Source organism: Pelobates fuscus, chromosome 1 (genome assembly GCF_036172605.1).
Source record: "Pelobates fuscus isolate aPelFus1 chromosome 1, aPelFus1.pri, whole genome shotgun sequence".
Lineage (NCBI taxonomy): Eukaryota > Metazoa > Chordata > Amphibia > Anura > Pelobatidae > Pelobates > Pelobates fuscus.
Window position 1 is genome coordinate 31,029,824 of NC_086317.1, and position 11,600 is coordinate 31,041,423.

The window sequence follows — 11,600 nt, forward strand, 5'->3', positions numbered from 1 at the left end:
GATCACAGAGTTCCAATGGATTAATTGTGTCACCCTATGTCATGGACAGTGTTAATGCTTTTCACCCTGATGATATATAAATAGATGGACAGAGAGGTGCGTAGAGAGGCAGATAGCAAAAAGTAGGTTTGTCTACTTACTTTGGGATCAATTTAATATTTTTTGCATACGCTTTTCAAATGTTTTAATTTTTTAGGATTATATTTTAAAATTATTAGTTTTTAAATATTAAAATGTCAGAAATATATAATGTAAAAATAAGTTAATATAATAAAAAAAAAGTATTAAAAAAATATTAAATCATTTGAAATGCGTATACAAGGCCATTGTTAATAATTTCTAAACTCGCTGACTATATAGAGATAACGATTGGTTGAGTACATTGATTGCTGTAGTGGATACTGATCGAAATTTGAAACCACAGTAGCAGAGAAGTTTGATGCTTTTAGACCTAGAATGATATGTACTCCTGAACTCTCTACTACAAGAGAGGAAGAAACACATTACTTCATGTACCAAACAGAAGCTAAACTGAATTAAAAGCCTAACTGTAAAAATCTCTAAGACACATATTAGCTGTATTTGGAACTATCTTTACATTAAACCACTTGTACAATATTGTACAATATCTGCGCATATAAATGTTACAGAACATGCATTTAAAAGTGTGATATGTTGTTGTATAAAATCTTACCAGGTATATGTAACAAGGTATTCTAGAAGCACTATTTAAACTGCTCTGATGAAATTAAACATATTTAATTATTTGTTAATATTTGTTGATATTCTATAGGGGGTGCAAGTTTTATTTTTCCAAACACATCTGCTTATCCGGAAGCAACACAAAGAGTTACAAACAGGCCAGGTAAATAAATTATTTATTTTATCTGCATATATATTTTGCAGTTTTTACTTATTCATGCTCCTCATGTTTACGACTGTGTTGTTTGACTCTCTGCAGCTCCCGAGAGTCTTGATAATTGATAGACTATAGTTTATGCAAATCTGCTATCCAAATGTGAGTGTAAATTTTGCTGAAAAAGGAGAAATATAATTTTATTGAAATTAGAAAATAACTACAACAAAGGTCTATAAGCATATTATCGTCATAAAAGAACAGTTTAGGTGGTTTATATTCTATAAACTTCAGACTATTCTCTTAATTTGAATTAAGTCTGTGAAAGTTAGACCAGGTTTTTTTCTGAAGTGGTTGTACTCTGATTTATAGGAATTATCCCCAATGCACACACAAGTTTATTTTTTTTTATTATAAAAAAAAAGACAGATTATTGAGATTAATACTTTTTTCATGCCTTGAAATTATTTATTGAAACCCAAGATGTTCAATTTAACATCTTGGGTTTCAAGGAAGATGAGGCCCTAGTAGTATAAAAACACAGAATGATGTGGACAACTTAACATGCCATCCTTCTAAAAATAAGGTCATAAAATAAGAACCATTAAGTTGGGCAGCTGCATGATAAAATTGACATACTGATTCGTTAAGTCTGAGAGTATGTGTAATCTGTTGTTTGTCCGCATTCATCCAATGGATGAAATAGAATTTCAAGTAAATTACCACCAAACTAAAATTCACTCTGATGAATTTGTATCCATTCGGATTAGTCCATTCGTGTTCTTGTGTGTAAACAAACTGCCTAGTGCATTTTATTTGATGAGAAATTGGAACTTGAAATGTTTTAGATGCAATAGATAGTTTGAAAATATATTCTATTATACTCTCATATTTTGAATGTATTTTACACAAAACATTTTACACATGAATTTACATTTTATGAATTTGTATTTTCTAACAGATCTAACCTATGAGCCATCAAGAAGGTCCGCTTGGACAAACCACCCTGCACCTCAATCAAAAGGTAACACCGACATTGTAAAATTATTTTTATATGTCACGGAAATCAAATTAAATCCCAAAATATCAACATAAAAATCCAAATGTACAGTACTAAAGATATCATCGTGCTCATCAATTTCCTCTACTTTAAAAAAAACAAAACCTTTTTTCAAGGAGATCACATTATAATTGCAAAATAAATAAATAAACACGCTACTAGTAGATGTCAGACAGACAAACGCGAGTATCACTTCCTCGTTATATTCTTTGAATTCCGAAGGTTTTCATATTTGGTATCATTACACCCAGCATGATGATGCCAAAAGTGACTAATTCTTTTCATTGAGAAGCAGTGCATGCATTGCTTTGGAAGAGTTATTCCTCTCCATAGGAAGCATTGTACTGACACTTGTCACTTCCGCACCCTGTGTTTTCAATGCTTCTTCACGAGAAGCATCTGATTGAACAAAAATCATCAAGATTGATGATTCCACTGGAGGACGATTGGCTGCTGATAAGAGACCGCCCTGCCAGTGGAATAAAGGTAAGTTTAATTATGATTGTAATTATTATTTTTTTTTTTTTAAAAAGGATGTGAGGCCCAGTGATCTAAACATAAAATAATTACAATTAATTAAAAAATATTTTATATATTTTTTTATAGTTTAGTGTTCCTTAAATACACAACAGAAAATGTAACATATTGTGTCAATTTGTGAATAACTGATTGTGTTGCATATTTAAAAGACGAATAATTGGAAAATGTGATGATACACCTACTAGCCTACTTGAAAAAGGGACTGTGCCTTGAACATTCTGTTTTGTTATAGGCTCTTCATAATATGTAACAGTTAGTTGAAGAATTTCTTTGCTACATTTTAACATATGGAAGTTATATTCTCTTGTCTTCAATTATTTTATTTTGTTAATGTATGTAACAGCAAAGAATTTGATGCATAACATTAGACTTAATAATACATTTCACTTCTACTTGTGTGTGTATATTATGGGTGATTTTATTATTATTATTATTATTATTATTATTATTATTATTATTATTATTTCTTATTTCAGCCTCCCAGCCATCTACCACAGTACCCAAAACAGAGGACCCAAGACCCCAGCTGGGTAAGTTAGAATGAAAAATGCAAATAGGAAAATAAACCTATAATTCACTAACAAATGTTAAACAAAATCACAAAAAAAACATGTAATTGTTATCTGTCTTGTGGTTTATGTTGTATTTTTGTGTGTAATATGTTAGGGACATTTGTTTTTGTTGTTCTATTCCACTACTTTGAGTAATGCATCACTGAGTAAGTTTATGATATTTAACATGGTTAGTGTTTTGTTTTCTTTTACCTGTGGCTAGTTTAAAAACATGTACCCCCCGATGTTATGATTTAAAAAAAAAACAGTCAAAGGGGAATTAGGGAGACAAGGAAATTTGCACATTTTATAATCACAAACAAAAACACATATACGAGCTTGCAACCCTACCATTGTCTGTAATAAATGTAAGCACAGTGAAATATGTCACTTAGTATTAACCATCTAAAAACTAGATCTTGAAAGAAAGAGAAAAAGCTCCTATCTCGTGCCTGTCAGGTAGCAAATTAACAAACACAGTCATTTTTTGCTGCACTTCAGTAGGCTTACACTTTCAAATCAGAAAGAAACCCCCCAGAAAATGCTCTAATAATATAGTAGTTCTCTATCCATTCTTAGCAAAAGACCTGTCCCATAGAAAAGGTTAAAACAAAAAAAAAGAAAAATGTGCCTTACAAGTTTAAGACTCTGCCGCATGTTTATTAACGGCGGCAGATCCGAAAGTCTAAAGGCAGTTTCCTCTTTTCTCGGTTAATTTTGCAGATATTTTGATAGAAAATGAGCATTCCCCTTGTCAATATGGCGCAGTTACTGTTTCTGTATATAAGTCTCTTTGAGAATTTTTACAGAACCTCATGACCTGGCAGCTTGATGGAGCATTTATGGCAGTAGCTGGCTTGCACTAAAAGTTAAAGGCCCTTCTTTTCTTCAAATTGTTGCCTTTACAATATAAATAAGTAGTGAGATGAAGTGGTTATTTAGTTCCCTTTCTAGCTATGAAACATGGGGGATGGTTGCACTCACCTGAACATGCTTAAATGGGGTGCTGCTGGGGGCCATATTATACAATAAACAATACACAAGATCCAGCGCACTCTCCTATCTACTAAACAGCAACTTCAATGTTGACAGATTCCTAGCTATACTGACACAGGCTGTGATTCAATAATATTCATTTAAAAAGCTGTTAGCTGTTTTTGAATTTCGGATCAGTGGAAACTCAAAAATTATCATTTTGGTCAGACCGAAATTCAGAGAAAATGTTAGTTGACAGAGCTTCGGGCTGCCTAGGCCATATATTTGGGCGGTGCAACAAACACTTGTTACAATAGTGCAAATATCTCTGCATGCCAGCGTTTCAAGCTGAAATGATGGATATATACTGATTCTTTGCCCTACGGCCACTTATAAAAGAAGATGTTGGATTAACCCTTTAAGAACCTGCTTATAAATCTCAAGCATTCCACATTCCACACTTGTAAACAAAATTATAATTAACCCCTTAAGTCCGGAGGGCGTACTATTACGTCCTTTTAAAAGCGGCTCTAAACGCCGCCGGACGTAATAGTACGCCCTCCGGTTTTTAGTAACTTACCCGGTCGCCGGCGGTCCCACGCCGGCGATCGCGGTTGGGGGGACTCCCAGGGAGCCCCCCCGCGGCACATCTTCCTCCTCCGGTGCCTCCCGGTCATGTGAGAGTGAGGTCCTTGCGAGGACCTCACAATCACATGGCCGGGATAGCTGGCTCAGGCATTGCCAGCAGGGGGACCAACTGTAATGACAGTTGGTCCCCCTGCTGGCTGAAAATAAAATAAAAATAATGTTAAAAGTGTAAAAAAAAAAATTTATACTTAGATCATATATATATATATTATATATATATGATCTAAGTATATATATACACATATACATACACACACATACACCGACTAGGTGTATTTTAATATTAATATATATATAATTATATATATATATTAAAATCAAATTACACGTAGACTGATACTGATTAAATATATATATAATTATTGTTATATATATATTTATAAATAATATAAAAAAAATAAATATGTAAATACGTAAAAAAATAAAATAAAATAAATAATTAAAAATAAAATATAAAAAAATATATAGATGTGTTTTATTTCGTTCTAACTGTATTGTGATATTAATATATATATATTTATATCAAAATACACATAGAACGAAATAATATATATATCTATATACATAAATATATACATATATATCACTATATATATACCTATATATAAATAAAAATATTTAAAAAAAAATATATATATATACGTATATATACACATATGTATATATATACATATATTAATTCTACACATATATTTATGTAATAATTTTACATAATTAGGTATCCTAATTAATTACAATTAGCGGGACCTGCCTGACCACCCATGCCGAAAGTATAGGGAATTTAATTTGCTAGCACTATATTTAACCCTATAACTTTCCAAGACACCATAAAACCTGTACATGGGGGGTACTGTTTTACTCGGGAGACTTCGCTGAACACAAATATTAGTGTTTCAAAACAGTAAAATGTATTACAACCATGATATCGCCAGTAAAAGTGACGTTTTTTGCATTTTTCACGCACAAACAGCACTTACAGGGACGATATTATTGCTGCAATACTTTTTACTGTTTTGAAACACAAATATTTGTGTTCAGCGAAGTCTCCTGAGTACAACAGTACCCCTCATGTACAGGTTTTATGGTGTTTTCAAAAATTACAGCGTCAAATATAAGGCTTGTGTTTAATTTTTTTCACATTAAAATTCGCCAGATTGCTTACGTTGCCTTTATGACCCTATGGTAGCCCAAGAATGAAAATTACCCCTATGATGGCATACCATTTGCAATAGTAGACAACCAAAGGTATTGCAAATGAGGTATGTCCAGTCTTTTTTAGTAGCCACTTAGTCACAAACACTGGCCAAAATTGGCGTTTTTTGCATTTTTCACACACAAACAAATACGAACGCTAACTTTGGCCAGTGTTTGTGACCAAATGGCTACTAAAAAAGACTGGACATCGCTTATTTGCAATACCTTGGGTCATCTACTATTGCAAATGGTATGCCATTATGGGTGTAAATTTATTTCCTGGGCTACTATACAGTCTCAAAGGCAACGTAACCAATCTGGCGAATTTCAATTTCAAATGTAACACGCTATATTTGACCCTGTAACTTCCCAAAACACCATAAAACCTGTACATAGGGGGTACTGTTTTACACGTGAGACTTTGCTGAATACAAATATGTGTATTTTATTGCAGTAAAAGCAAACAGTATTATGACATTGACAGTTAAAATGTCATGTAGAACGAAAAAAATAAAAAAAAATCTTATTTTGTCCCATTTTTTTCATATTAAATTATGTTTCCTAGCTAAATATTTGATATTAAATGAAAGCCCTGTTTCCCCTGAATAAAATGATATATAATAAGGGGGGTGCATTTAATATGAAAGAGGTGAATTACGGTTGGACAGACATATAGCGCAAATGCCAGGTTTTGTTTACGTTTTGTTTCGTTCACAACTTGTACATTTGGCTGCGGTGTTAAGGGGTTAAATGATGAAGGTTCTTGTAAATGTTGCAAGATGATAAGCATAAAGAGTGAACTTTAACTGGGTTTTTAATTTCTGTGAATAAGATATATTTTAGATACTGTAATTGTTTTGCCATTTGTTTTTATTTTTTAAGATAATTTAAGGAGCAAACTGTTAAAAAAAATGATTCAAAAGCAATTTAATACACTTGGTTCTGGTTTAATAAACAGTAATTTAAGATTTGTGGCTGAATATCGCAAGTCACAACTCAGCACACAATGTAGTAAACCAATCTCATAGTATTGGATTTTATGAATGATTAAGTGCTACGGAACACTGTGTGTTAGCATGTAAGGAAAATTTTTCAATACATTTAAGTATTATGAACATACGTTATTTTCAGATCCGTATCAAATCCTTGGCCCAACCAGCAGCCGGCTTGCAAATCCAGGTAAATAGTAATAAATCATTTATTGATATGTGAACTAATATTAACTTATTTACCTAGCGTTTTTATTATTAGCATGTATACAGCAATAAAATATTCTGTAGTGCTTTACAATTATAGAAAAGGGATATTCAGTGGTGAGGAAGAAAGCTTATTATTTGGATATGAGGCTTTGAGGTAGGCAGATCTATATTGTTAGATGTCTTGCCCAAGAAAACTTGCTGGTGAGATGGCCTGACTGGAATTTAATAGGACCTTGGATTGAGTGCCACAACATTAAAACCACTGACAGGTGAAGTGAATAACATTGATGATATCGTTACAATGGCGCCTGTCAAGTGGTGGAAAATGTTAGATGGCAAGTGAACAGTCATTTCTTGAATTTTATGTGTTTGAAGCAGGAAAAATGGACAAGAGAAAAGCTCTGGGTGACTTTGACAAGAGCCAATTAGTGGGTCAGAGCATCTCTAAAACAGCAAGTCTCATGGGTGTTCCCGTTATGCAGTAATTAGTACCTACCAAATGTGGTGCAAGGAAGGATAACTGGTGAACCAGCATCAGGGTCATGGGCTCCCTATGCTCATTGATGCATGTGGGGCCTTTAGACTAGCTCATCTGGTCTGAGTTACTGTAGCTAATGCAGAAGAGCTATTGTGATGGGGACATAAGTACAGAACTGCACCATGGGATGGAAGAAAGTTGCCTGGTCTGATTAAATACATTTTTCTTTTAGTTAAGGTGGATCACCAGGTGCATGTGCATAATTTACCTGGGGAAGCGATGGCAGCATGATGCACTATGGGAAGAAGGCAGGCCAGCGGAGGCAGTGTTATGCTCTGGGCAATGTTTTGCAGGGAAACCTTGGGTCCTGGCATTAATGTGGATGTTACTTTGACACCTACCACCTACCTAGAGATTGTTGCAAACTATGTACTCCCCTTCATTGCAATGATGTTCCCTGATGGCAGTGGTGTATTTCAGCAAAATAATACACCCTGCCACACTATAAGGAACATGGCAAAGTTTTCAAGGTATTGTCTTGGCCCCTCAAAATTATCAGATCTTAATCAGTACCTAGTGCTAATGTCTTGGTGCCAGATACCACAGCACAAATTCAGAGGTCTTGTGGAATCAATGCCTTAATGCATAAGAACTGTTTTGGCAGCACAATGGGGACCTACACATTATTAGGCATAGGTTCATAGGGTTGGAAGAAATGTCCAGCTCTAGTTAAATGTTAAACTCTGTTCAATTACAAAATTATATATGGTATTAGAATAGAATTTCTTTACACATGACTATTTTGTGTCTCTTTCTAATTTCTTCCCTATGTCTTCTTTCTTCTTAGGCAGTGGACAAATCCAACTATGGCAGTTTCTTTTGGAGCTTTTGTCTGACAGCTCAAACTCTAACTGTATTACTTGGGAGGGAACCAATGGAGAGTTTAAAATGACAGACCCTGATGAAGTGGCAAGACGATGGGGGGAAAGAAAGAGCAAGCCCAACATGAACTATGACAAGCTCAGCCGTGCACTTCGTTACTACTATGACAAAAATATTATGACTAAGGTCCATGGCAAGCGCTACGCTTACAAATTTGATTTTCATGGGATTGCTCAGGCTCTCCAGCCACATCCCCCAGAATCAACCATGTACAAGTACCCATCAGAACTTCCCTACATGAGCTCCTACCACGCACACCCTCAGAAGATGAACTTTGTTGCTCCTCACCCCCCAGCTTTACCTGTGACATCATCCAGTTTCTTTGCAGCTCCAAATCCATACTGGAATTCTCCAACTGGAAGTATTTATCCCAACACTCGACTTCCGGCTAGCCACATGCCATCCCACCTCGGAAGTTACTACTAAGTTACTGACTAAAAGACTTTTGTTGTGGAATACAGTCCCCTATAAATTGCATTAAACTCTAGTAAGAGATTTCAATGCTACTCAAGGGCCTTATGTAAGAGGCATATGAACGTAGGGGAACCATGCCAAATAGACTTATTGTAGAAAGTAGGGATTACAAAAATGTATTACTAACGAAGTTCAGAGGCTAAAGATGTATTATAAAATGGCATCAAGGCTTTGGACCAATATGTATAGGACTTAGTAGAGTCGATAAAGGTTTATCTGGAAATGGTGTTTAAATGATACTAGGCTGTATACTTTTTGAATTTTATGGGAACCATTTGAAAAAAAAAAGTCATTTATCACAGAAATCTCCAGTGCCAATATTTTTAAGACAGTCTTTTTTGACAAAGTGGAACTTTTGGAAAGATAATTTCTCACCAAATATATTTGACAAAAAAAGTACCAAGTGTCAAACTGTGAAGACTAACTACATTCCTTGAGACTGAGGAATATGTCGAATGAGCCACGCAAGGACATTAGAAAGTGCCAAAAACTAAGTGTATGATAGAAGATTTGGATGCAAATCCAGAACGAGAGAAGTCACCAAGTGGAAAATTCAGAAACAGGACTTTTATGAATATTCTATTATTATTTTAATGAAGGCTACAGAAGAGATGTAGGATATGAAGCAAGGGCAATATGAAGATTTATTTTTCAGACTTCCTTTAGGAATATTGCACCAGCTTTTCAAATACCACGACCAGTATTATAGAAGGTTGAAACCTTCACCTGGAAAAAAAAAGATACAATATAAACAATGATTAAAGGGAATTATTATAGATTAGATTATCTTTAATGATATTATAAAACTGGAATTGTCTGATATTTAAAAAAGGAGCTTTCAGGACCTCATATTTTAAATTTACCGCATCCTACAATTTCATCAAATGGGACACAAAGTTGTTGTAAGAGAAGGAATAAAAAAAAAAATCGCAACCTTTTATATATGTATTTAGTAATGATTGGAAAAAATATTTTCATAATATTTTCATATTTGTCATAACTTTAGTATTTAAAAAAATTTCACGGAAGTCAGAATGATATTTTGACACAGTTTTAATGCAATTGGTTTATTTGAATATGTGTCAACAGATGAATTTATTATAGCACTGAGCATGATTATTACAGCAATAAAGGATGCTTATTGGAGGGATTTTGTAGAGACGTATCAGATTTATCTGCCAATGCTCTCAGGTTGAATTTGTATGTGATGCTTTTTCTACTTGGGTGAAGTTCGAATTGAACGTAAAATTATCTTCCTCATTGTTTAAAATCTGAATTCTTGTGTTTTTATAAGTTTTAATAAGCAGGCGCCAGTTTTATTTGAGTCGCGAACGCTGTGCGTTTGTCAGATCGAAATATTCAAGTCAATGGTATTTTTTTTCTTTTTTTATATAATTATATAAGTTATGCATTTATACACTACGAGTTGAGCTCGGCCAACCAAAGAAACAAAGAAGGGACATTTAAAATTTTTGTGGCCTTGAATATAAACTCTGTATGCTTAAAGTTTACAATATGAAGTATTAGTACTTAGAATGCAATTTATATGCAATACAATAAGCTTGGCCTAGCATGGCAATTCAGATTTAGAAAGTAGTCGTCAATATGCATTTACGTGTGACCACGATGCCCATCTCAAAACTCATACCTTGTACCTGCGGCATTTGGTTCATTGTGATCATGATTTTATTCTTTAAGCCTTTTAATCCATTTAAACCTCAATATTAGCCATAAATAAAAGCACAAAGTTTGACCCTACTATTCTCTTATAGTCTAATTTATTGTTAGATGCAAAAATGAAACAAAGGGGGATTAGTCCTAATGATTTTTGGACTAGAACTGAGTCTAAAAAATTTTTTAATAGCTATATCCATCCATAGCACTTTTTACCATCCTGCCCCCAGAGATCTTCTCCTTTCTTATTCTATTGAGGACTTAGAATTAAAGGACCACTCCACACCTCCAAAACCCCACCAAAAAAAGCCCCACAATTTAGTAGAAATACCCCCAATCAATACATACATGCATATTTTCATGATTGTATTCATTGGGAATATAGTTTAAAATAGCTTACAAAAGCTACAGTTCTTATGACTGCAGCCTTTGTAAGCCCCTCCACTTTCCCCCCCAGAAGAGATGTTCAGTCTCTTCACAAGGAAATAACCAATGACTTGGTGCCCACGTGCACATGCACGCCAGCTCGTGCATGCACGTGCACAATGTTGAGTGCACGTATATCGGACCTTGAACGTGCGGCTGTTCATGCACGCACGCCCACCCAATCGCATGTGCAGGGATGAAGCTGTCGAGCTGGTCTGTGGTCGGTGAGGGAGGAAGTAGAGCATGCCTGCCACTTCCGTTAGCTCAGGGGTGCTAACAGAAGTAGGAAGGAATCCTCCATGGCTGTTTGATTGACAGCCAGGGGGGAATTCCCTGGTTATTTTTTAAAAGTTCTCAGAGAAATGAGCACGTTTATAAACTGGAGTAAAATGAGGGTACTCCTCACCCATAAAGCACTTCAGCTTTTGTTGAGTGGTCCTTTAAGATGTCTATGAACAAACAGGGCAGTCCCAAGACCAAAATGTGGGCAGAGTTGTGTGTCCTTGAAACAGACTGAACCTTGACTGATGCTTGTAGTTTATATCAAAGACAAGTATGATGAAGACAGAGCTAAGCATCACTC

General features: G+C 34.7%; 1 protein-coding gene across 4 annotated transcripts in view; it reads left to right on the top strand.

Annotated features, from left to right (window-relative positions):
* ERG (ETS transcription factor ERG) overlaps nucleotides 1–11,263 on the top strand; it is a 214,836-nt gene extending 203,573 nt beyond the window's left edge. For all 4 annotated transcript variants that reach the window (XM_063447272.1, XM_063447282.1, XM_063447291.1 and 1 more), the window contains 5 exons: nucleotides 794–865; nucleotides 1,818–1,880; nucleotides 2,933–2,986; nucleotides 6,956–7,003; nucleotides 8,349–11,263. In XM_063447272.1, the coding sequence (XP_063303342.1) occupies nucleotides 794–865; nucleotides 1,818–1,880; nucleotides 2,933–2,986; nucleotides 6,956–7,003; nucleotides 8,349–8,869 (758 nt within the window). In that variant the 3' untranslated portion in view covers nucleotides 8,870–11,263. The remainder of the gene's footprint in view (nucleotides 1–793; nucleotides 866–1,817; nucleotides 1,881–2,932; nucleotides 2,987–6,955; nucleotides 7,004–8,348) is intronic.
* Nucleotides 11,264–11,600: the final 337 nt, after the last annotated feature.